This window comes from Mastigoproctus giganteus, chromosome 7 (assembly GCF_048544385.1).
Source record: "Mastigoproctus giganteus isolate SK-2022 chromosome 7, ASM4854438v1, whole genome shotgun sequence".
In the NCBI taxonomy this organism is placed as follows: Eukaryota; Metazoa; Arthropoda; class Arachnida; order Uropygi; family Thelyphonidae; genus Mastigoproctus; species Mastigoproctus giganteus.
Window position 1 is genome coordinate 14,079,877 of NC_143581.1, and position 27,915 is coordinate 14,107,791.

The 27,915-nt window shown below is 34.8% G+C and overlaps 1 protein-coding gene across 1 annotated transcript in view; it reads right to left on the reverse strand.

Moving 5' to 3' along the window:
• The window catches only part of LOC150082539 (pyruvate dehydrogenase phosphatase regulatory subunit, mitochondrial-like), an 84,860-nt gene that overhangs the window by 47,888 nt on the left and 9,057 nt on the right, over positions 1 to 27,915 (reverse strand). The window contains exons 4-8 of the mRNA XM_090378677.1: positions 27,652 to 27,733; positions 24,827 to 24,908; positions 17,955 to 18,036; positions 14,145 to 14,266; positions 11,365 to 11,479 (exon numbers count right to left, since the gene is read on the reverse strand). Of these exons, the coding sequence (XP_090234803.1) occupies positions 11,365 to 11,479; positions 14,145 to 14,266; positions 17,955 to 18,036; positions 24,827 to 24,908; positions 27,652 to 27,733 (483 nt within the window). The remainder of the gene's footprint in view (positions 1 to 11,364; positions 11,480 to 14,144; positions 14,267 to 17,954; positions 18,037 to 24,826; positions 24,909 to 27,651; positions 27,734 to 27,915) is intronic.

Here is a 27,915-nt window from a genome sequence, read left to right on the forward strand (position 1 = left end):
TTCCGGAACCATGTTGATATAAAATATCTTTACTGTCTACATATGAAGAACTCATTCCTGAAGTTATGCTGTGTATTTTTGAGACACCCTGTATATATATATTTCATTCCAAACATTTCGTAAAAAATCAAGTTGGTTGCATATTCATCACCTCTTGTAAAAACAGCAATGCTAAATTAGCAGGTTAAAAATTACAGCTGTTATTAAAACCATGGAAATTCTCACATCAATTCATGGATATTCTCAACAATTCAACTGTTTTAGATGCCACAAGTACAAACAAGATTGTAGACATTCAAATGAACTAATGAGCCTCGTGACAGAGAAGAAAAATACATAGGATGCATATAAATTATCAGGCGACACAGAAGCCTATGGCAGATATAAGCTAGTCTGTAATCAAGTCACCAAAGAGATTAGGGAAGTGAAGGCAGATTATGAGAAATCTTTGGCAAAGAACGCTAAGAAAAACAACAAGGACTTCTTTACTTATATAAACTCTAAAAGGAAGGGATGAATCAGATTGGTCCACTTGATATTGATGGTTTGACTGTTGATGATCCTGCTCAGATAACTAACAAACTGAATGAGTATTTTGCATCTACATTCACACATGAGGAGTTATTAAGGGAGGAAAATGCCAGAAGTTTGCCAAACTGTAACAGGGTGCTTAATGATTTTGTAATAACTGAGAGCAAAGTGGAGGATAAATTGTTGAAGTTAAACATAAAAAAGGCTCCTGGGGTGGATGGGAACTATCCAGTTATATTAAAGGAAATGGCAAAGGAACTAAGCAAACCCTTAGCCATAATTATGAGACATTCCTTGGACTCAGGGCAAGTCCCCATGGACTGGAGATGTGCAAATGTATCCACAATTCACAAAGGGGAATTGAAGGATGACAAGTGATTACTGACCAGTTAGTTTTACTTCTGTTCGGGATAAAATAATGGAGTCACTGGTTAAAAATGCACTGCAGAATCATCTAGACAAGCTTGCAGCAATAATTCAGACACAGCATGGGTTTGTTAAGGGAAAGTCTTGTCTGAAAAATTTGATTGGATACTATGTGGTTACAAAGGAACTGGATGAAAAAAATAATTTTGATATCATATACTTGAATTTCAGGAAAGCTTTTGACACTGTAGTGCATGGAAGACTATTGTACAAATTAGAGCAGAATGGTAAGTTGCTACAATGGATAAAAGGGTGGCTGAGTGGGAAAAGACAGAGAGTGGTAATCAATGGATGTTGCTCTTCGTGGATTAATGTTATTAGTGGAGTCCCACAGGGTTTGGTATTGAGCCCACTGTTGTTTTGTATATTTATCAATGATATTGATAAATATACAAAACAACACATATCAGGCTTAGTGTTGAAGTTTGCAGATGATACAAAGGTTGGCAGGGTTATTAATGACAGCAATGGCAGTGTGTGTTACTGCAACAGGTTATAGAATATTTGGGCAGATGAGCTGAGAAATGGCAAATGAAGTTTAACATTGACAAATGCAAAGTACTGCAGATGGGTAGAAGTAACCCAGAGGGATGTACCAACTGTGCAGTACTACACTTTGGGTGGTAGAAAATGAAAAAGACCTGGGAGTAATTGTGCAGTTAGATATGAAGTTTTCTGAGCAATGCAGACAGATTGCCAGAGCAGGTCATGGAGTTTTGTCAATGATATACAGGAATTTTGCTAGCAGGGAAAAGGAGGTGATCTTCCCTTTGTATAAGGCAATGGTCAGGCCATGCCTTGAGTACTGTGTACTGGAGGCCTCAATTTTAGGAACGATGTAGATTTGCTTGAGCATGTACAGAGAAGGGCAACAAGATTGGCAAGGGGAAGGGGTCCTCTTACCAAGAGAGGCTTAAGTTCTGCAAATTGCAGCAGCTGGAGACTAGGCACCTGCGAGGTGATCTGATTGAGGTGTATAAGGCCTTGAATGGGTTGAGCAGGCTGAATTCTGATGGGATTCTTCTGCTTGCTCAGATTACGAACCTAAGGGGGCATAAATTCAAATTGGGAAAGAAAGCTGTAGAACAGATGTGCAGAAATATGCCTTTGGCCATTGGGTGGTTAATTGCTGGAACAAACTTCCATCTGTCGTTGTGGAAGTTGATAGCTTAAATAAATTCAAGGAGGAACTGGACAAACTTTTAGAAGGAATGGTTGTGTGAATTTTTTTTTTTTTTTTTTTTTTTTTGGCTGATGCTACATAAGCTCATATGCTTGTTTTCTTGCATTACATGCCTCTATTACCTCTGATTTTCAATCTTTTTACTAGTATCAATCTTTCAATCTACTAAAAAATTTGCTAAAAGAAATGTATCAGAAGTACAAACATGTAATTAAATGCAGCTTAGCCTTTTGTAAAAATTTGGTTAATCTCTGTGTCTTTAATAACTTTGTCTTTGATGGAAACTCTGTTACCAGCGAATTAAAGGAACACCCATGGGCAGTCCTGTGTCAAGCATTATTGCAAACTTATACTGGTATGAAATCTCCTTCCCACATGTTACTTTTTTGATATGATGATGATCTATATACTCAATTATCCTAATTTTAATCAAGATTTTGGTCATGTATCCATATCTATAGAGACTTACGCTAGAAAGACTAATTCTTGCAACCAAATTGCTAATTATCTGGATCTCAATATTCATATTGATAATGGACATTCCACTATTAATCTTTACAATTATTTTGGATGCTTTTACTTTTGAGGTGATCAATTTCTCTTACTTGTTTTTAATATCTATAAAAATGTTCATGCTCAATATCATCCTATCCTAATGTATTATGCTACCATTTGCAATGCTTATAATTTGGTAGCTTCAAACTTGAGAATACTTTATCTTAAACGTATTGTAGAATTTGGGCAAACATATTCTTAAACTCTCCAGCCATTTCTGGTTCCGGTTTAAGAATATGTTCGTCCAAATGCTACAGTCTTAATAGGGATAAGGGCTGTCACATTCATCCACTCTTTGAAGCCCTTATCCTAAGGAGAGACGAACGACTTAGAGTGGCATGTCCAATTTCCAGTTCCAATGCACGAGAAGTGGACCATGTGCAGATGCCATAGTTCGTGTCGCGGACCTGGTCAGACGTATATGTTATATAAATTGTGGATAACCTGTAACCATTATTGCTGATGAAGGTAGCCACTGCTGCTGAAAGCTACTGTGCTAATGGTTTTTAGCGCTGTTAACTTTATATTGTACTGTATTCTGGTTATACACTATTTATTTTATTTTATTATAATAAAGGCATTTTATAAATACGAGTCTGTGTTTTTTAATAGCATTACAGATGAATTATAGAGCTAACTCCAGAGGCCTCTTCAATGAATCACATCACTTCATTCCCATTTTTTGGCTTGCTCGGTGGGATAGCCATATCTCATCTCTAGTAGTCAGGATGGCAAGTCATCATTGTTTAGATGATTCTTTGAGATGGCAAACCATTGGACGACTTACAGCCCGGCAGTCACAGGCAGAGGTGACTCACTGGCTTAATGTGCCATGCAGTGTCGTATCTGTACTATGGAAGCAGTTTCAGAAGACAGGAAACATTACAAGTAGAGCTGGCCAAAAGTCCCCCAAGAGTTACATCAACCAGAACAGACTGCTACCTGGCTCTAACAGCAAGACAGAATCCTACATGTCCTGTCATCGACTGTCTCTCAAGGTTTATGCAGCAACATGTGAACACATTTCCAACAGGACTGTGTTAAGAAAGCTCAATTCAAGTGGACTCTACACAAAGAAACCAGTGTTTGTATCCCATTAACCCCAAACCACCAGAGAACTCATCGAAACTGGTGCCCTGAACATATGACTTGGAGCCCTGACAAATGGGGTACAGTTCTATTCTCTGATGAGTTCCATTTTACGATACAAACATTAAACATTTTTTCATTAGCATTAGCACTAGCAAGTGATGCAAGAAAGCAAGCTTATACAGCATCAGCCAAAAGCATAACACCTCTCATTTCACCTATTCATTCCCTCCAATAGTTTGTCTACTTCTTCCTTGAATTTATTTAAGCTGTCAAATTCCACAACAACAGATGGAAGTTTGTTCCAACAATCAGTTCTGTTCTCTGATGAGTTCTATTTTAGCCTACAAACAGATTCTAGGTGTTATTCATCTGGAGACAACAAGGAATGTGGTACCATCCCTCCAACATCAGAGAAAGGGACACTTGCAGTGGAAGCTGTGTCCTCGTGGTGGGCAGAATAATGATCAATGGCTGCACCCTCTTCATGTTTTTGATAGGGGTATTGTAACTGTGCAGAGGTACCGAGAACAGATCCTCGACCCTAAGTACAACCTTTTAGGGGTACAGTTGACTCAGATTTTCCTTTCATGCATGACAACACAGAGCTCAAGTGGAGGAGAAATATCTTGAAACTGAAGATATCCAGGAGAGGAACCATTCCAAGAAGAGCTGGTTAATGATTTCACCCACAAATGGGTTAATGACTTCACCCCGAACTAAATAGTGTTAGCTTAGTATAGTATATAATATAGTCTATTAATCTTGTTAAACTTCATTATCAATTAAATTGTACTTTTTAATTAAATACATATAACGACTTAGATTTTACAAACGTAACATAATTAATTAATACATAACTTGATACGGAAGTTATATAAACGGAACTCGTAGATAATACTCGATACTGAAAAATATATATAGCATTATAACTGTGTTGGGATACAAGTTTAGGTTTGTAATTTTGTACTGAAATTGAAGTTTTATTGAAATTAAATTGAAATCATGACTCAGACCAGAGCAGCAAAGCAAAAGGCTCAAGCTAATGGGAGTGCTGTGGCTCAGGGGAGAACTGGGGGGGGGGCAGTTGCCCTCTGAATCACAGCCTTTTAAAATGCACTGCTTGCTTGATGTTTGTGGAGCAATCGGGTACGGGACATGGCATTTCCATGGGGGATGTCTTTGTGTGTGCGCAATGTAAGGAGTGTAAGGAAATCAGGCGACAACTCAGCATTGTTATGGGCCTATATGAGAGCTTTAAGGACAGGGTGGATGCCCTCGAAGGATCTAAATTGAGAGGCCCATCAAGCTCTCAGCTGCCCACATCAACGCCAGAGCTTGCACTTGGTCATCACACAACACAGCAGCAACCCCCAAAGCAGAATGCGCTGGTCCCACAGAAACTAGTAGTTGTTGGTGACTATTGTCAGGGAAACAGGGAACATGGTATATAAAAAGGATAGGTGGAACCGGACCAGGGTATGTCTGCAAGGGACAAAGGTTGATGACATTGTGGAGCGGATATCATCTTTTAAGGGCACAAAAGGTGATATAGTTGTACACGTTGGCACTAACGATATTAAGAGTAGGAGACCAGAAGAATTACTTAACAAGTACAGGTCACTGTTGAAAAAAAGCCTTGAATTAGGGGGTTGAATTTGAAAGCGTCTGAAATTCTGCACACACACGCTAGGAGGAGTATATGATGAGAGCCTTATCGATCAATTCGGCCTTGGAAAGATTGTGCAAGGCTCCAGGGGTAGAATTTTTTTCAGCCTGGTCTCTACTTGTTAACAGGAGAGACTGCTTCTACAGGGATGGGATACACTTAAATAGAAAGGGTGCAAGAATATTTGCTGATGCTATCGAGGCAGTATTAGGTGGGTCGGAAAACTGCTATCTTGTGGGGGGGGAATCATCATCAGCCATTTTCAATCCACTGCAGGATGAAGGTCTCTCCAGCAACTTTCCAGTTCCTTCTGTTTTGAGCACTGGCCATCCATTTACTACCCACAAACTCATGAATTTCATCTATCCATCTCTGCCTTTGTCTTCCAGGTTTTCTTCTAGCTCCTCTTGGATACCATTCTGTTATTTTCTTAGTCCATCTGTCATCATGTCTTTGAGCTACGTGTCCTGCCCAAGACCATTTTAGTTCTTTAGTTTTGATAAGAATGTCCTTTACTTGAGTTTGCTGCCTAATCCATGTGTTTCTCTCCTTATCTAACAGTCTGATTCCCAATATAATTCGTTCCATTCTTCACTGTGTAGTTCTCAGCTTCTCTTCCATTCTTTTGGTGAGTGCCCAAGTTTCACTTCCATAAGTCGTGGTGGGGAGTATACATTGGTTCATTATTTTATGTTTCAGACAAACTGGGATATTGCTCTTCAGTATGTGACTATATTTCCTGAATGCTATCCATCCAAAATTTATTCTTCTCTTGACTTCCAGCCATTTATCATTATTACAGCTAATAACTTGTCCCAGATAAGTATATGACTCCACCTTTTCAATTACTGCTCCTTCAATAATTATTTCCCTTTCTGTGGCATACTTGTTCATCATTACTTTTGTTTTAGCCATATTCATCTTTAGTCCAAAATCGTTACTAACTGTGCATAACTGATTAAGATTTTCCCCTAATTCTTTGGGATCATGGCTTATGACCACAAAGTCATCTGCAAATTGTAAATGGTTTAGGTACTCTCCGTTCACATTGAATCCTTTCTGCGACCAGACTAATCTTCTGAAAGCTTCCTCAAGGGCAGCAGTAAACAGCTTGGGAGATATTGTGTCTCCTTGTCAAACTCCTTTCTCAATTTTAAAATGGGGGGGGGGGGAAATACAAGGACTAATAGATTAACAGTAGCCACTGGCAGAGGTGAAAATGATTCTTGCACTGCTTCTATTGGAATGAGCAGCAGCCTGGAAAACAAGATGCAGTGTATTTCAGAGACTGCTGGGAGTCATTGCGGTACAAGTAAACACATGGGTTGTGCTAGGGTAGCTAAGAATAGGAACAGGTGCATGTATACTTGCATGTACACCAATGCTAGGAGTTTGGTAAATAAATTTGATGAATTTGAGGTATTGCTGAAAACATTAAAGGCGGATACTGTTGGGATATCAGAGACATAATGTCACACAGATATAAGGAATGCAGAACTGGAATTTGGGAAGTACAATGCGTACAGAAAGGATAGACAGGATAGGAAGGGAGGAGGGGTTATGCTATTAGTTAAGAAACACATAAAATCCAAGGAAGTGAAGCCAGTCGACATCGCTGGACAGTGCAGTGTCGAGTCAGTTTGGTGTGACATAAGCATTAAGAGATCAAAACTGAGAGTAGGAGTGTGCTATAGGCCTAATGATTCTGATGAGTATAATAAGAAACTGTACAGGGAAATGGAGTGGGCCAGTAAATCAGAGAGTCTTATAATGGGGGATTTTAATTTACCAGATATTGACTGGAATTTGTAGGTTGGTCACTCACACACTAGCAAGCGAGGCTTTTGGGGATTTATTGGATGACTGTTTTCTACATCAGCATGTTCGGGAGGCAACTAAAGGGAGTAATACTCTTGATCTGATTATCAGTAGTGATTCTTCATGCATTAAGAATCTGCAGATAAAGGAACCACTAGGTGGCAGCGATCACAGTGTGCTGAAGTGGGATTTACTCAAAGAGGTAACTACCATCAGGGGTAAAGGGAAGGGTTTGGCTTTCGTAAAGGAGACTACGATGGTCTGCGATAGTATTTAAATTCTATACAGTGAGACCAACTGATGATGTTACCAACAGCAAATTCAAAATGGGAAGCATTCAAAGAATTTATCTTGGAAGCTACTAGGCTTTACATACCAACTAAGAAATGTTGTTCAAGGTTTAGGCCGATATGGATGTCAGATGAACTAATGAGACATATGGCAGAGAAGAAAAATACATGGGATACATACAAATTAACACGTGACACAGAAGCCTATGATAGATATAAGCTGGTCTGTAACCCAGTCACAAAGGAGATTAGGCAGGCAAAGGCAGATTATGAGAAATCCTTGGCAAAGGATGCAAAGAAAAATAGAAGAGTTCTTTACCTATGTAAACTCTAGAAGGAAAGGGATGAATCAGATTGGTCCACTGGATATTGATGGTTCAACAGTTGAGGATCTTTGCTCAGGTGGCTAACAAACTAAACGAGTATTTTGCATCTACATTCACACATGAGGAGTTATTCGGGAAGGGGAATGCCAGAGGTGAATTAAACTCAGGCAGTGAGCTAGATGATTTTGTAATAACTGAGAGGAAAGTGGAGGAGAAATTGTTGAGGATAAACATAAAAAAGGCACCCGGAGTGGATGGAATCTATCCAGTTATATTAAAGGAGGCAGCAAAGGAAGTAAGCAAAAACCCTTAGCCATAATTATGAGAGCTTCTTTGGACTCAGGGGAAGTGCCCATGGACTGGAGATGTGTAAATGTGACCCCAATTCACAAAGGAGGATCAAAGGCTGATACAAGTAATTATAGGCCTGCGAGTTTAACTTCTGTTCCAGGAAAATTAATGGAGGCACTGGTTAAAGAAGCACTGCAGGGTCATCTAGACAAGACTTCAGTTATAGCTCAGACACAGCATGGTTTTGTTAAGGGGAAGTCTTGCCTGACCAATTTGATTGGATACTATGATGCAGTCACAAAAGAACTGGATGCAGGGAATAACTTTGATATTATATACTTGGATCTTAGGAAGGCTTTTGATACTGTTGCACATGGAAGACTGCTGCACAAATTGGAGCAGTGTGGTATTGGAAGCAAATTGCTGCTATGGATAAAGGGATGGTTGAGGGGGGAGAAGACACAGAGTGGTAATCAACGGACATTGCTCATCGTGGACTAAATGTTATTAGTGGAGTCCGTCAGGGTTCAGGGTTGGGTCCATTATTGTTTTCTGTATTTATAAATGATATTGATGATGGTATATCAAGCTTAATGTCCAAGTTTGCAGACGATACAAAGGTTGGCAGGGTTGTCAAGGACACTACTGACACTATGCTGCTGCAACAGGATCTGGAAAGGTTGAGCAGATGGGCTGAGAGGTGGCAAATGAAGTTTAACATTGACAAATGTAAAATACTACATATGGGAAACAGTAACCCCCAGAGCAACGTATCAACTCTATCGTACTACATTGACAGTGGTAGAGAATGAAAAGAACCTGGGAGTAATTGTGTAGGCAGATATGAAGTTTTCTGAGCAGTGCAGATGGGCTGCAAGAGTAGCTCATGGTGTCTTTTTAATGATATACAGGAATTTTTCTAGCAGGGATAAGGAGATGATTATTCCCTTGTATAAGGCAATGGTCAGGCCACACCTAGAGTACTGTATACAGGTTTTGAGGCCTCATTTCAAGAAGAATGTAGAGCTCCTGGAACGAGTACAGAGAAGGGCAACAAGATTAGTGAATGGAACAAAGGGGTACTCTTACGAAGAAAGGCTTAAGTTTTGCAAATTACAGTGTCTGGAGACTAGGCACCGGCAAGGTGATCTGATAGAGGTGTATAAAGCCTTGAATGGTTTGAGTATGCTCAATGCCAATGGGATTCTTCCTCTTGCTCAGAATAATCACCTGAGAGGACATAAATTCAAATTGAGGAAAGACAGATGTAGGAGAGATGTGTGGAAATTTGCCTTTAGCCAGCGGGTAGTTGGTTTGTGGAACAGACTTCCATCCCTTGTTGTGGAAGTTGATAGCCTAAATAAATTTAAGGCTCAGCTGGACAGGTATTTCGAATGAATGGAGGGGTGAAATGGGAATGGTTTTTTTTTTTTGGCTGATGCTGCATAAGCTTGCTTTCTTTCATCATATGCCTCTACTAATGCTAATACTAAAAATGTGATAAAATTTAAGTGTGGTGACCAGCACGACCACCAGATTTAAACCATGTCTTTGATTTTCCCACAATGTGTGCATTTGATACCTTAACCAGTACTTCAAATTAATTTACTATGCTTCTAGCATTAGTGTACATACAAGTATACCTCCCAATGTTTTTACTTTTAGTTACCCAACCCGCTCATGTATTTGTTTATTACACAATGAACTACCTAGCAGGTATTGAAATCTCTGACTCCTTGCTCTCCAGGCTGCTGCATGTTCTAATAGAAGCAGTGCAAGAATAACTTTCACCTCTGCATGCAGCTACTGTTAATCTATTAGTCTGTGTATCCACCCCCCCAAAAGCTAGAAGTTTTCTGACCTACCTAACACTTCCTCAATAGCATCAGCAAAAGTCCAGTTTACAAACAGACTCTACCTAAAAATAAGTGAAATAGAGAGACCCTGGTGCCTGTTAAATGACTGCTGATGTAGCCGAATAGTCAGGAGCGAGAGTGCATAGCACGCATTCCTTGAGTGGACTGGGGTTCAAGCCCATGACAATTAAATACGATAAATATTTGTATCGATGATTTATTGTAAACTCTACTGACCTGGTTGTCGTGCTGGTGTACAAACAGAAAATTTAATTTAATTTTTTTTTTTAATCCTGCAGTTATGACACTACACCTGTGAAGCATAACTCAAATAACAGACCCACATTAATTGTCAGCTGAAGATAAAAATTTATGATTTTCTATACTGCCTATTTACCTCTGAGTTATGGAGTGATTGTTTGCAGAACAAGGTTGAGGCTTTTTTTCCCTACTTTTAACTCATAATAATTCTAGTGTGGGGAAACTGACTACTACTACTGATGATACGGGCTTAGAATTGTTTGTTTTGAGTTCAAATAATTTATAATATCTCCCACATGATCTAACGATTATTAATGGTTTCCAATGGTTGTAAACTGTCTTTTTGAAAGATTCATTTTAAATATTCATTATTATTTTTGAATAGAAAACACAGAAAGTGACATCCATTTGGCATACAGAGTAAGCAACATGCATAATATTCAAATTTCACATACTTCAAGGGTGCACCAAATTTGAAAATTAAATGAATAATAGCATCTGAAATGTGCATATTTTTTAAAGTTTTTAAGGCTACTTATAAATATAATAAAGCAGAAATATATGAACATGTGCATATTTTAAATTTTGTTTAATGTTTTTTTTTTTTTTAACTGGAAAATGGAAGAGGCTAATAGTGTCATCTTTATATTTTACGCCTATAATGGCTTTTTTAATTTAAGAGAATTTTCTTTTTGTATTTGAAAATAAAAAGTGTAAGAAATATAGCATTTTTAAATTTTTTTTTTTAAAAATGCAGTACAATAATATTACAATCCATTAAAAAAAAAAGATGAAATACTGGCCTAATCCAAACAAAATTCGAAAGCGCATAAACTTTTTCCAGAAATTAAAAACAAAGTTTACATATTTCAGATGTAGCACCACCATCATATTAGTGACAATTAGGGACACCACAACTCAACTGCAGGGGGTTTCAGTGTGTGTGTGTGTGTGTGTGTGTGTGTGTGTGTGTGTGTGTGTGTGTGTGTGTGTGTGTGTGTAGCATTTTTTTATTATTTTCTAATTTTATTATTAAGGAAAAATTTATCATTCAATTATTTAATCTTACTTGGTGGAGGAGAAACAAGATTTACAATGGGATGAGTTATAACATAAGCATTTGCAGCAGAATGAATGGGCACACGGAACTGGGGAATGCACCTCTGACCCAACTGCCAAGACCACTACAGAAATTTAAAAAATATATAAATAAATAAAATAGATAAATACACACACAGGCCAAAAATTTAGAAACTTTTTATAAATGACATCAACAGATAAATATACAGTACGAAATATAAGTTATCATATGATTAAAGAGGCCTGTGCGCTCTGGATTCATTATTATAAAAATTACTGTAACTCAGAGCGAAAACGGATACAAAATAGATTGTGACAAGTTTAATAATAGGAAATATACATATATTAGATTAGATACATAGAAACAAAAAGATACATACAAACAAAAAAAAAGCTAATATATGTATATTTCCTATTATTAAACTTGTCATGATCTATTTTGTATCCGTTTTCGCTCTGAGTTACAGTAATTTTGATAAGTTATCATATTATATGATCAAGTTCCTTGGTATCAGATAAATACTGTACACTTTCCTAGGGCTTCTTAGATGATCTACTCATGTGGAAGACAGGTGCTTTTTCCAATTTTCAGAAAGGTGTTATTGTTGCAGCATTTAGCAGGAGCCACAACTGAGAAAACAAATCAAATTACTGGTGCATCAAAAGAAACCATCTGAAAGGTATACAGTGAGTGGAAGATGAAAGGAGAATTCAGTTCTAAAAGGAAGAAATGCAGTCGGTACTCCAAGGATGAGGCTGCAGGAATTTAAAGTGAATTGTGCATCAGAATAGACGGTCTAGTGTGCAGCAAATGACAGAAAAATTCAGTTTGTCAAAGAAAGACTCATTTCCAAACCTATGCTACATGAGTTGGAGAATCTGGAATTTGATTCCTTTTAGATGACAAGGCAACTATCCACTGTGAAAAAATTATTATCTGAATGATTCAACGAATATTTACAAGATTTTCAACATCTGCCCTGGTCACCTAATTCTCCAGATCTAAATCCAATTGAGAATGTCTGGGATATGTTGGAAAGTAAAGACTGGATGTTTTTTAAACAAAAGACAATGTCAAAGTTAGTAAAGAAGTTCTGTACTATTTCGAATTACTGAAATAATTAAAGAAAATAACACTACTCTACGTTATATTTTTCTGCCTTTTATTTGCAGTTTTCTCCAATATAACAACCATAATACAGCAGCTAACAAATATCCTGAAGGAAGAATGGTCAAGTCTGGAGTTTGACTTCAGACACCTAGTGGAATCCATTCCATGATGTTTACAGACTGTAATTAGGGGAAAAGGTGGCCCTACTAGATATTGAATAAAGGTTTCTAATATTTTGGCCAGTGAGTGTAACATTCAAGTTTGTTCTCTTAACACAAATGGTTCTATATCAAATTAAGCAAGCAACCTGAATGATACTATATCAAATTAATTTGATATACTGTAGTACCATTCAAAGTTGTTCTCTAATACAAATATCAAGTAAGCATAATTTGTTATGTTCACAGCAGAGCAGAATAGAATTAATTCTCAAATGTTAAAAAGTGCATCATCCACATATATCTGTTAACATTTAGATATTGAAATATGGAAACTTTTAATACAGACCAAGAATACAATTTCAGTTAGAACACACTGGAATGAGGTTCCAAAATATTTCTTTTAAATTAAAATAAATAATTAATGCATGCCATAGACATGATAGGAAAATTATCCATATTATTATTATATTAATACAATAAACAACCTTTTAAAGCTATTTGCTACATTCATATGTCCAAAAAAGTATTTTTTTTTTACATTTTGTTCAAATTACATAGCACTGCACTGAGGGATCTTCAGTAGGGAAAAAAATATATCATTTATGCATGTGAAAAGGCCAAAATGATTAATTAAATGTTACTTATGAAGCCAAGCATTAAAATTAAAAGAGGAAAAAATAAATCACGCATGGGCTGCAATACCGGCACAACTCAAAATGTCATGCTTAGCAACATAAAAACTCAGTCCAAGCTAAAATTGTCAGATTATTTTAGGGTCGAATGGGATAAGTGCAAGCTTCAAAATTGGGTAAACCAGCATCTTAATTATCTAATTAAGTATTACAGACTTGAAAGATAGGATTACTACCAGTTTGTAGTTAGTATTAAGTCAAAAATCATATTTTTTGCAATGTTTCAGAATTGCAGCTCACATGCAAAATATACCTATCAGCCATAAAATATTTATTGTTAGTTTGTTCAATTGCATCAAACATGATAATCAATTCCAAATTCATGCACATCTTATCATAATCGCTATTTATCAATATACTTGATAAGAAGTCTCTTGCACTCCCTTCTCATTTTTCTATATTACTGATAAAAACCTTAATATTATATACTAGCAAACATTTTAGACCAGCCTGTAAATGTGAAAGCACATAGCCACAAATTTCATTTCAATTTCCTTTTAAAAAACTAAATCATCATATAATGTGTTTTGGTAGTAGCAATTTCTACTTTGGAAAACATTTCCAGATGCACTTCAGAGCAGATACTATCATGTCCCTAAATGATACACAAATTTATATAAGCTATATGAAGACTTCAGTGAACTTATGTTATAATAATTTTGATGTACTGCATCTAAAAATGTTTCACACCATTTTTGATACACTCTTTAATTGTCTGCATTTCCTTAGCTAATTTCAGAAATATTCAATTATTAATTTATGTAATCTTTTTAAATTACTAGTATCAAAAATACTGTCCACTAACCATTCCTGCACACAAAACAAAGTATTCACAGTTAATAGAGCCTAGATTTGTTTGAACAGCTGAAATTCTGACTCCACTTGTTAATATTTTCTGTACTTGACAATCTTCAAAATATCTAGCACCTGAAATGATAACAATAAATGAATAATTGATTAATATTTAATCATTTATATAAAATTATACATACTGAACAAAAACTGAATTATTTTTTAAATGTAAAGGAATTATTTTGCATATTCTAAAAATACCTGAAATAATGTCCACAGAAAGAGGCAATGATTAACTTTAATGCTAGGGAATTTAATATATTTAATGAAATATGATATTTTTTTTTATAAACTGCCCAGTATTCATTTTTAGTATAAAAGACAAAAATTAAAACTATTAAAGTAAATAACTATTTCCAGCCAATATCACAAGTAGTTTTTCATGATATAATGTTTTGGAAATAATTTTTTTTTACAAAATATTTTTCCATGAAGTAACTTCCTATTATCACTATAACAATAAAAAACAAAACTGTAATTTATAGCCATTTGCATGTATATAAATTTTAGCTATTTATAATGTCTTTACCTAAATATAAGATATATTTTCTTATCATACTAACATAAGAAAACTCAGAAGTCATCTAATATGTAAGAAAGTCAAAAAGGACGAAAAAATGTCCCCTCCCATCATATTACAATATCTAAAAACAAAGAGCCTTCTTATATTTGATTATGTTATTCAATAATGCCAAATAACATTTAGCTATCAATTTTGATGCTCTAACTCTCTCTGTACACCTCATTCCAGCTCACATCTAACTACTTTACAACGGTTCTGTCTGAGTACTGGTCTTTATAAAACATCTGCCATGTGATGAGGATCAAAAAGTCCTAAAACAGTTTATGAGATGGTGCTATGAGAGCACCATCTCATCTTTAAATAAATTTCAGATTAACCTTTTGGTGATACCATTTCTTTGAAGGCAAGCACAATACCAAACTCACTGTGAAGGAAAAAAGTTTGTTCTACTGTTGGCATTAACACCATAATGTTAATTAAAATTAATCCCGTTTTTTGTTGTTTTTTTTTTTTAATCTTGGAATTACTTTTCTTCTAAACAGCTATTGACTCTGTACAAATATCAAATCCCCTGCCTTGGAATATTGTTTCCACATGTGAGGTAGTGTTCCCAAAACCTCTCTCAAGCTCCTAGACTCCATTCATATGAGGGAGCAGGTTAATTAATTTCTCCACTTTGTCTCATAGATGTTCAGTTTCTGCTTGCATGCCTTTTCTGTAGGTATTTCCATGGGCACTGTTCTTTTGAATTGGCATCTGTAATTCCACTAATCTCTTCCAAATCAGCCCAAACATGTTCCCTATCAGTCAACATCTCCATTCACTATCCAACTCCAGACTCACAGAAATAACTTTTCCCCTTTATTATTAATTCCTTCTATTGCTGTTTTTTTGGAACAAAACAATATTCCTTTACATGTATTTCCCAAATGTTATAATCTATAGAGATTCAAGTCTAATGTCAACAAATATCTTTTGTCTTCTCAATTCTAATACCTTTCATGTTTGAGATTTTAATTAAAAAAAAAAAAAAAAGTCAATTAAAGTAACTCGAAATGTAACCTTACAAACATTTTCAAATGCTTCCTTCAATTTTTGATCCAGATTTCTTATTTTTATACAACCTTTTTATTCCCCTTAAGGATTATCTTATGCCATATTTTCCTAAAATTTGAAAGAGTAGATTTCCTGCTACTTTATTTTACTATATGCTTTTTCAAGCTCAACAAATCCTCAGTAGTGATAGACTTGTTTATAATTTGTCATATTTGATCCTGGCAACTCCCTGGACCTAAAACTTGACTGCCTTCCTAGTTATTGATACTTTTTTAACCCTCCTCTCCACGATACTTTACAGATTTTACTTGGTACCACTAAGGAGTGAAATTGCTCTGTAATTTCCACATTCAGTTTTATTTGTCTTTTTATATATTGGTACAATTAATATCTTGGTCCAATCTTAACTTTTCTTTTGGAAAATTGCCTCTGGATAACGTGACATAACCACAGTGCAATTATTTTCCTTCCAGCTTTCAGGTCTATTTTCGTCAATTTTCACAACCTTTCCATACCTCACATTTTCCACATTCTTTTCTACCTGAATAACAGTGACAGTAACCAAAATTTTCTCCACTTTGATCATTTTCCCTTTCTCAGTGATGTCTTTATGTCTGAAGCAAATCAAAGTATTTCCATATTTTTAAAATATTCATCTTTTTTGTTGTAACTTCACCCTTATATTTTTTATTACCTTGGATACTGTTTCCCTACTTATATTTTAAATTAAGCCCCAAAACATCTTTCTACCTCCACCTTCCTGATATTTGTTTTTCTTATCATTCTAAGGTTTTTTTTTACCTCTTTCACACATATCTCAGCCTGCTTAAGTTTTTTATTTATATTCCAATAATGATTTGTCATATTTATTTGCCAAAACTTTATTATAACTGGTTTTTTTTATTATTTTCTCTAACTTCCTCTTTAGCTTCTCAGGGGCCGACCAGGCTAGCGCGGCTCCGTAGCCAGGTGGGAAGGAGCAGCAGTGCATAGCACATGCTTCTTGATTAGACCGGGGTTCGAGCCCGTCACCACCAAATACGGAGGATGCAGAAAGGTCAGGGAATGACTACCACATATCCCGGAGCAATATGGCCTTAGTTGCTAATGCTCCTAAAATCCAAATAACAAACAAACAAACCAGGCTAGCCAGGTGGGTAAAGTGCCTGCCTGGCAACCCAAAGGTCGCGGGTTCGAATCCCGCCTCGGGCCTGGATCAGAGTAAAATGCAAAAACTTTGGGAGATGCATTATGGCCACAGAAGCCAATGCACCAACAACTAACAAAAAAAAAAAAAGCTTCTCAGGTCTATCACAGTGTTCTGCATTTCCTCTCTTTATAGGCAGGCTTCTCTCCACAATCCTCTTTTGTAGTTTCCTCTAAAGTTCTCTTAAATTTTTGCTATTCTTCATCTCACTAGCATGGGGAATGCCACTTAAGTTTTAAGCAAGAAGGTTTCTATATTTAATAGTTTTTGGCAAACTTTAAAGCTTTTCAATTTTTGTTAATTTAACACTTTTTGGCATAATTTACCAATGTTATATATTAACTTGCTCAATACAAGACGATGGTAACTTCCAATCTCAAGCAGAACTGATTAAAATCCAGTTAGCATTGTTGTTGTACTTTTAGGGTTTTTTGAAACATTTACTACTTTTGTCAAAAACAAATTTAATTCTAGTTCTGATTGGAGAGCCTTAAAGAATTGGTCTACTGCACAAAAAGATTTGAATCCAATGAAATGAGTGAAAACTGGAGCATTAAATTATGCTTCTCCATCTTAGTCAGCATTGTACAATTTCCATTTAAAACTGGAAGTCAAAAGTGGGGGAATTTCTAAAGTCCTTTTTAAATTTAATGCTACAGTTAACTGATCTCAGGCAGAGGGCTGAAGAGGGCCCCCCACAGTTATTCCAGGTGGTTATTCAACCCACATAACATGCAAACTGGTCCATAAACACACACTTAGGGTGTGAGCGACAAGTACCAATACCATTAAAAAAAATTTAATTTTTAAATTTGGACAACTATTACTGTGACAATTTAAACATTTGAAGGGGAAAAAAAAAAAATGTTAAATGACTGCATCGTGCAATATAAGAATGCTGCCTTACTGACAAATAGACACTTTCTAAATATAAAATTTTATATCTAGAATAATAGACTGTAATCAGATTTACCTACCTCCTGCCTGCGCTAACTTTGCTAGGGTTGTACAAACTGCCAGAGGTTGCACTACTGCATCACTGGCTACCCAAACTCCTCCCTAAAAAATAAAATGCAAAGCTCTATATATTTAGATAGGTTCATGGGCAATTTAATTCCAGATTAGATGTTGGTTAGCATCTAATCTGGAGTTGATGTTGGATATTGACATATATTAATAGATGTTGACTACTTGTAAAAAGAAATTGCTTTACTATACATGGAGAAATAATAATTTGAATTACAAATTTTCTGAAGTGTGTTCCATATCTGAAGTTACACTTACCTAACCTTTTCTTCATAATTTCTCTCTAAGGATCCAACAGATATTAAGAACCTTCAAACAAAGAAACCACTGGAAAGCGTAATTTCTATTTTTTTTTTTTTTTTTTTTTTTTTAAATAGATCCCACTGTATTGTAGTGAGATCTATTTAAAGAAGTAACTAATGTCAAGGGAAAGAGTTTTTGTTTTCATAAGGGAGTATTACAGCTGGCATCACATAAACTCTTTTCAGTGAGACCAACTAGTAATGACTTTAACAAATACAAATGCTAAATGAGAAATTATACATGAGCACTGGATCCTAAATCATACAGTAAATCCTATCTGAATCCTACTTTAAATATAAATTAGTCTTACAGAGTAATTTAAATTTAGTTGCTCAGAGGAGGGAGAGTGAGGGATGCTAACACAGATTATGAAAAGTCATTAGGTAAGAGTGCAATGAAGAGCAGCAAGAATTCCTTTGCTTATTTTAGGAGTAAAAGGAAAAGAATCAAACAAATTGGTATCACTTGATATTCATTGCAACAGAACTGATAATACTGAACTTGTTGTTGATGAGCTTAATAAATATTTTACATGCACATTTATGTGTGAGGAAGTTTTTAAAGTTTAGGATACCAATGGTGTAGCCAATAATAATTGGAAGTTGGATTATTTTATAACTGAAAAGAGACTAGAAGAGAAGTTAGTACAATTAAAAGTAAACAAGGCAATAGGAACAACTGATGGAATCTATTCAATTATACTGATGTAAAATATGCTGTAATAGATGTTGTTATAATGAGAGCCCCCTTAGATGTCTCTATAGACTGGAGATGTGCAAATATCTCTCCTAAGTAATAAAGGAAGCTCAAAGGGGAGAATGAGCAATTGCTAACCTGTCAGTTTGACTTTCTATGTCAGGGAAGATTATAGAGTTCTTAGTCCAGGATGCAATACAAGATCATCTAGAAGGGTGTGGAATTATAAGGGAATCACAGAATGGCTTTGTTAGAGGAAGATCATGCCTGATTAATCTAATTAGCTACCATGAGATTGTCAGTCAAGAACCAGAGAGGAGGTATAAATCATTATTTATTTAGATTTTGGTAAAGACAAGTAAACTTTGACATCATTTACTTAAGTAAAGCTTTCAGTACAGTCCCACATGAACAACTGCTGTCTAAACTGGAGCTATGTGGCATTAAGGGCAAAGTTACTACTAATGATAAAGGAATGATTAAGTGGTAGAAGTCAGAGAGTAGTTATAAATGTCTGCTGCTCTTCATGGACTAATGTTATGAGTGAGGTCCCACAGGAGTTGATCCTTGGGCCTTTACTGTTCTTAATATTAATTTATGATACTGATGTTAAGCATTTTGAGTTTAATGTCTAAGTTTGCTGTGATACAGAGGTTGGCAGGCTAGTTAATAACAATAATCAGGGTATACAACTTCAACAAGGCTTAGATAAATTGTGTGGATTGGCTGAGAAATGGCAGCTGAGGTTTAACACTGGACAATGCAAGATTGTGCATTTTCCAGTAATCATAGAGTATGTCACCTGGGTACCACCAAACTCAAGCCTATAGAAAATGAAAAACACTTGGGAGTAACTATACAATCTGATAAATGTTTTCTGAACGATGTAGACAGGCTGCTAGGACAGCTCATGCAGTTTTTTTGGATATATAAGATATATATCTGATAAGACAAAACAAAACAAAACAAAACATTTTGTCAGATATACAGGAACTTTGATAGTAGAGATAAAGAGGCAATTATTCTATTATATAAAACAATGGTTATGCTACATCTTTAATATGCATACAGACTTGGAGACTATATTTTAGGAAAGATATGGACCTGTTGGAAAGGATACAGAGAAGAGCAATAAGACAAAAGTAACAATGTTTGGAAACTAGGTGTCTGCAGGGTAACCAGATCTAGGTGGTGATCAAAGCCTTAAAAAGGTTTAAGTACACTACCATGGAAATTTTAATACTTGTTCATATAACACATACACAAGGGAGCATAAATTTAATTGAAAAGGGAAAACTGTAGATTGGATGTCCAAAAATTTTCCTTTAAAGTAAAATATTTGAAGATTCAATGTGCAAGACATAATATGATACGAGTTTAAATTAACTATATAATATCAGTGTAGATACCTCATAGTTTACCCATAAATTAAACTACATACATAGTGTGAAGATGGTGCCTCCATAGCCAGGTGGGAAGGAGCAGCAGTACGTAACACACGCTTCTTGATTAGATCGGGGTTCGAGCCCGTGACCACCAAATACGGAGGATGCGGAAAAGTCGGGGAATGACTACTGCATATCCCTGGAGCAATATGGCCTTAGTTGCTAATGCTCCTGAAAACCAAACAACAACAACATAGCGTGAAGACAATTTTTAATTGAATCTCAATTAAAAATTGAGATTCAATTAAAAATTGTGGCTACTTTCACGAGATACCGGGTACTGCACTACTTCGAATAAGTAATGCTTCTCTAGTAGAGAAAAGACTATTGTTATTTATTCTCATTGGATACCACCACCCAGATGGTCACTGTTTCAAAGCTGCTGGCCTATCATCGGTGGGTGAGCAAGTGAGAGATTCAATTAAAAACTATGCCTTCACACTACGTACATAGTTTAATTTATGAGTAAACTATGGTGTATCTTTACCAATATTTCAAGTAAAATAAAAAAGTAAAATTTGTGCCCCCTAGCCCCCATAAATAAACACAAATTATAACAATAAATAAATAATGAAATATTGCAAAATGTGTGCCATGCTTGCTCATTCTGTGTATGTAAAAATTAAAAAGAAATAATAAATTCATATATATATATATATAAAATTAAATCTTATGTTTTGTACATCTGTGGCTTTGATGTTGCTGGAGCAAGTGCCCCACTTGTCCCATCCTAGCTATGGCTCTTACTTTAAAAATCATTGGGTTTCAACAATGCCCAGATGTGAGCCTAGTGGGATTCCCGTGACCCACACAAAACGGATTTTTTTTTGGAATAAATATTTGTGTTAAAATAAGAAAAAATAAATAAATAAAATTAAAAACTATTCAAATTTCTCTTCCTAACCACACTTGTGTTCAGTTACAATAGTTAAGAGGTCACTAAAAAGTACAATATCTCACCAATACCCAGCAGGCTTCAGCAACAATTATTGTCAAACAATTGTGAAATTGTTTGACAATAATTTGTTTCACAAAAAAGATTTGTGAAACAAATCTTTCAATTGTGAAAGATTTGATACAACGTATTAATAGTGGCATAAGATGCAAATAAGCAAACTTATAAAGCATCAGCAAAAAAAAAAAAAAAAAAAACTGTACCTCACCTGTCCATTCGGTCCAATAATGTGTCTAGTTCTTCCTTGAATTTATTCAAACTACCCACAAATAACAGATGCTTGCTGGCTGAAGGAAAACCACTGCACATTTATCCTACAACTGTCCTTCCTCAATTTGAATTTATGCCCCTCCCCCACATGTGTAGTCTGAGCAAAAGGAAAAATGCCATCAGCATTAAGCTTGCTCAATCCATTAAAAGCATTAAACACCTCAATAAAATCGCTTTGCAGGTGCTTGGTCTAGATGTTGCAATTTGCAGAACTTAAGCCTTTCTTGCATACTTGTGACTTATCTAAACATATAACATACAATAAAACATATACAGATAGAATGTCTAAAATCAGGCTATCCAAAAACTGGAATTTTCTGAAATCCAGATATTTTTAAGATTTGTATTTTTTTTTCTGTGATTTTTTTTTTTTTTCTTCTTCTTGTGAGATTGGGCCATTTCAATTTTATTTAAAACTTGTTCTCAGAATAGTTCTGACAAATTGATTCTCTGAATTTAATTATGTTAAAGTAAAATTAAGCAATATTTAACTTAATGCTTTAAAAACACCCCGAAAGCTTCAAACTATGTATTTTTTTTTGGTAACTAGAAATATGCACACTTTTACTTGTGATTCTTACTCACAAATGAGAGTGCCCTAAAGAAGGTGGCATTTACTAAAGTGTTAAAAAAGTTCAAACTCTGTCAGCAACATTTTCTTTGAAAATTATTCACATTAATTTTTATTATCTTTATATTAGTTAGATTTTTACTACCTTCTAAAATGAGGGGATATATCATCTCTGGGATTTGTCTTTTGCATTGCCCTAGAAATAAAAAACCCACAGAAAAAAATTTGCATGATGGCTCATAGCAAACTTTGCTCAGGTGTTTATTACAGCCATATTTCTTACTCTTGCCTTTTTAATTACATTCTGTACTGCTGTAATAAATTTAATATTTTAGTATGTAAAACAGACATGCATGTACTGCATTCAAGGTATCCAAACACAGTCATGGAGAATTTCCACTTTCATCCAATTTTCAAGAGTACAATCAGCCAATGATACAATAAGTATCATCGGCTGATTGTACAATAAGTGTGTCATTCAGAAAACTGAAAAACTCCAAAAATTGGCTTATATTGACATATATCAATGCCTTACAGGGCAAAAGATTATTATCTAGACTCCACATTCTGAATAACATATCTCATAATGTTTTTTTATCTGATTAAAAAGTAGACAGCTGTGCCACCAATGTGTTCTTCCTTTATCCATGCTTTAGTTTTAACATCTTATTTTTGGTTAGATTTAGTATCAAAACTAGAAATCTCCAGGTCCTCGGGCATTACGGCTATAACGCATGATAATAATAATAATAACAAAATAAATATAATAAATAACTGAAGCAAAACATTAAATCTTGACTCTGTATTAATCTTCATAATTTAACAAGTTTGTTTTTGTTTTCATTTTCATCTATCATACTCATAATTCACCTCAGGAGTCCACTGTTCTATCTCAATTCTGGGTCCATTCTTGGACCCAGAATTTACAACTTACTTTTCAAACATGAAAAGTAAGTTGTAATTATTGAAAAAGCTTAGTTTATCTCAATTTTGAGCAGATCTTAAAAAATTTGGGGGAGTCACTTTAAGTTTAAATAAATTGGTAACCTTTGGTATATAATACTGAATAATTTTAAAAGCTTGTATCACATCAAAACCATTCCTGAAATCCAAGTCTATGATATCAAAATTATTTTTTTCATCCAGTTCTGAGAGAGATACTGTTGTACATGGAAGACTACCGTACAAATTAGAACAGTATATTAAGGGCTCTTTGTTTGTTGGTTTTTTAGGAGCATTGGCAACTAAGGCCATATTGCTCCAGGATATGCGGTGGTCATTCCTTGACCTTTCCGCATCCTCCGTATTTGGTGGTGACGGGCTCGAACCCCGGTCTAATCAAGAAGCGTGTGCTGCGCACTGCTGCTCCTTCCCACCTGGCTACGGAGGCGTCTGTATATTAAGGGCAAGTTGCTACAATGGATAAAAGGGTGGTTGAGTGGGAGAAGACAGAGTGGTAATCAATGGACGCTGCTCTTCTTAGACTAATGTTACTAGTGGAGTCCCCCCGGGGTTCAGTGTTGTGCCCACTGTTGTTTTGCATATTTATCAGTGATATTGATGAAAGTATATCAGGCTTAATGTCCAAACTTGTCTAGTTCTTCAGTGTGCTACTGCAACAGGATGTACAAAAGTTGGGAAGATGGGCTGAGAAGTGGCAACTGAACTTTAACATTGAAAATTGCAAAGTACTGCATATGGGTAGAAGTAACCCCAGAGAAATGTAACCAACTGTGTGGTACTACACTTAGGGTGGTACAAAGTGAAAAAGACTTGGAAGTAATTGTGCAGTCAGATATGAAGTTTTCTGAGTAGTGCAGACAGGCTGCCAGAGCAAGTTATAGGATCTTGTCAATGATATACAGGAATTTTGCTAGTTGGGAAAAGGAGGTGATTATCCCTTTGTATAAGGCAATGGTCACGCCACTCCTTCAGTACTGCATACAGGTCTGGAGGTCTCATTTTAGGAAGGATGTAGAGTTGCTTGACCAAGTACAGAGAAGGACAACAAGATTGGCGAGGGGAACAAAGGGGTCCTCTTACCAAGAAAGGCTTAAGTTCTGCAAATTGCAGAGTCTGGAGACTAGGCACCTACAAGGTGATCTGATTGAGGTGTACAAGGCACTGAATGGGTTGAGCAGGCTCAATTCTGATGGGATTCTTCCTCTTACTCAGATTACAAACCTGAGGGGGCATAAATTCAAATTGAGGAAAGACAGTTGCAGAATAGATGTGTGAAAATTTGTCTTTAGCCAGCAGGTAGTTGATTGCTAGAACAAACTTCCATCTGTCATTGTAGAAGTTGATAGCTTAAATAAATTCAAGTAGGAACTGGACAAACTTTTAGGAAGGAATGGATTTATGAAATTCTTTTTTTTTTTTTTTTTTTGCTTTCTTGCATCACATTCTTCTACTACTACGTCAAGTACCACTGCCATTTGATCTTTGATTCTGGCATTGAAACTACAAACATTAAATTCCTTTCTCACCATTGTCTACAGTCATCAAAAACAAAATGAATTTTCAATTCTTAATAATGTATTGTTTTTATTGTGCACTATGAAAATAACTATGACCACACACCTCTAAATCATCTGACTTAAGGTAAGGGTGAAGAATAGAGATTTCCTTTGGGCCTATGAGCTCACACACTTGACCTGGTATGCTATAGAAAAAGATAAAATATAAAAAATGATAATTCCTTTAAAGGAATGAGCAAATATTAACATAATTTAAAATTACATTTTTTAAATTAGCATATATATTCATTTGAACATCATTAACTTCACTAACATGGTTAAATATGCAGTTGAAATTGTTTATAACAAAGTCATTTATTGTGAATTTATGAGTATAAAAAATAAGCTTTAATTCTCCATCATTCAAAGCTGAAAATGTGTGTTAAAAGTATCACATTTCACAGAGTACTGAAAAGAGTATCTAGAGTTCTAGAATTACAGTAAAGAAGTTTTGAGGAACTTTGCATGTTAATCTCTTTCCTACTCACAAAAGCCATTATCGCAGCAGATTTATAGATTTTTTTTTTACATGAAAGCATTTTTTATAACTTACAATACAAAAAATTCTGATGCTGCTTATTACAACAGTAGTGCACAGACAAGCTACAAGAGTGGGAGGAAAATTTATTCTCACAGAACTGTTGGATTGAATTGAGATTTTATTGCAGAAAAATGAAAGAGGTTATAATGTACAAGGACAAAGTCATCATTTCAAGAAAGAAAAATTTTGGTAACATTTTAAATCAAATGACATACATATGACAATCAAATACCTCATCAAATGACATACAGAATGAAATAAAAGGCAGTATTAAAGAAAAATAAAATTCTTATTTTTTATAAGTGCATATAGGTTACTAGTTTGAAAAAAAATTAAAAACTGCTGGAACATAGTCATTGTCAGATAAAAATCTGAGTGAGTCTCACAGAACTGTAAAGCTGTGAGAGAGTTTTAATAGAATAAAAAAAAAAAAAAAAAAAGAAGAAACAGAATCAAAACTGCAAGTTGGTTGAATAACATAAGACAAGATAAAAAATAAGCATCATTTTAAAAGGCAAATATAAAATTTGCCTTTTCGAAAGACTTCTTGAGCCATTCTAAATTTCACTGAAATTGGACCAATAGAAATCCAGAAATTATTTTTTTCCCATTCTCATGTAATATTCAATTTCCAGTTGCAAGGATAAATTTTCACAAAATTTTATATTCGAGCCTTTTGGAAAGATTTGTAGAGACCTCCCATATTTCATTAAAATTAGATCAACAGAGAGCCAGCAATTATTTATTTGTCTGGATATCTACATGTTATAAATCAATTCTCAGTGAATAGATTTTCATGAAATTTTATATTTCACTGTTACAAAAGATTTTTGAGCTTTCCCAAATTTCATAAAAACCAATAGAAATCTGGTAATTATTAATTTTTTTTCATACATATCACATGGACTATCCATATACAGTATACTATAGCTAAAGCGCTGGATATTATGTTTGTTGCCATGCAATGGTTGGAGGAATGACTAGCAGTGTGGTGGAAGTGCAGGAACAAATTTTCCCAGTTTTCACATAAGTTTTTGCATCTTACTCTTTTTTTTTATAAATTATGTTTATTACTATTTGCTAATTTAAAAATGAGCATGAAATACAACACACTGCATACTTTAACTAACTTGTTTTACATTAACATGGTTAGTAGTAACAAAAGGAAACCGATATGACTGGACTTCTCATTACATATTACAACAGCAAACAGGCAAGGATGATGCAACACACGTTCAGCAAGTGGCTAGTAGAATTTGATCATGGAATGGATGCAAAATGAAAAATGTTTTGAAGATGCTTGATAACTGTACAGCACAGTGTGTTCTCTATATGCTAATTGCAGTGAAATTATAGTTTTTTTCTACTGATCACTACTTCAAAGATTAGACCATGGCACAACTTTCAAATTCTATTACTGAAGTTGGGTAATAATAGAGTCCTTACTTCTAAATCTGCACTGAAGACTGATGTGAAAATGGCCACTATGTGCAGAATTCATGGAACTGTGTCAGAGTATTACAGTAAAAACTGTTTTCAGAAAGACAGTTTCTGTGATTGGTAATGAAAAAATAACACTTGATGATGCAGATACAGAAGAGCTGTGGGATGATGCCATTATCGCACAACTCTTTCATATCAGCACCAATGTTACCTTGGTATTGCTTCTGGCGCTACTTGAAGGAATTTCATACTAAAGATGATGACCTCTACTTCATTTTCATGCTGAAGATTACAACTTGTGGGAATCTATTAAGCGCCATATTAACAGATGCCAAAATCACTGCTGAAGCTCTAAAATTAAAAAAATGTTCTATGGATGATGGTGAAAACAAGTTATCATGTTGTAGAAATTGTGTTTTGGCTTCAGAAACTTCCTCTTGTTTTTAGAAGTTTTCTAATTCGCAAAGCATGTATGATGGGAATGGTATAGCAGACAAAATGGACTTTTTGAAAACATGGTTATAAGGTATAGTTAAATTTAATACAATGTAATTTAGTTGGATAGCTAAAATTAAATAAATTTGAATATGTCAATTATGTTTGCTTGATACTCACTTTTTGTTTACATTTTTCTATTGATTCTTTTAATAGAATATTGTAATGTATTTCACCCATTTTGTTGAAGTTACTTTTATAATGAATTTACATATATAACAGAGTTTATCAACCTCCTTGGAGTCTATATGAGTAGGTTGACTGTTTGAAATTTAGGAAACTTAGATCCAGAAATCTTAAAATCTACAAAAATTACAAATTTATTGTTTTTAAGCATGTAAATATTATAAACAAATATAATAAAAAAGTGCAACTGGCATATCAATAATTGCTTTTTTCTTTTAACTTACTTTACTTCATCTACAAGTCTTTGGAGAGATATCATTCTATCCTTAGTTCTTGCTATATTAACAGCACCAGTTACTTTAAACCCTAAAATAAGATAAAATTTTAACATGAAACTAGAAGCAATTAATAAAAATATAATAACTGAAATTTATTTTCCATCAATTAATTTCATCTTTTGATCTTAAAGTAATTTAGAAAAATAAATTATGTATTAATCAAGTAATCTATGGTTATTAATTTTTAAAAAATGCACAGGTAAAATTAAA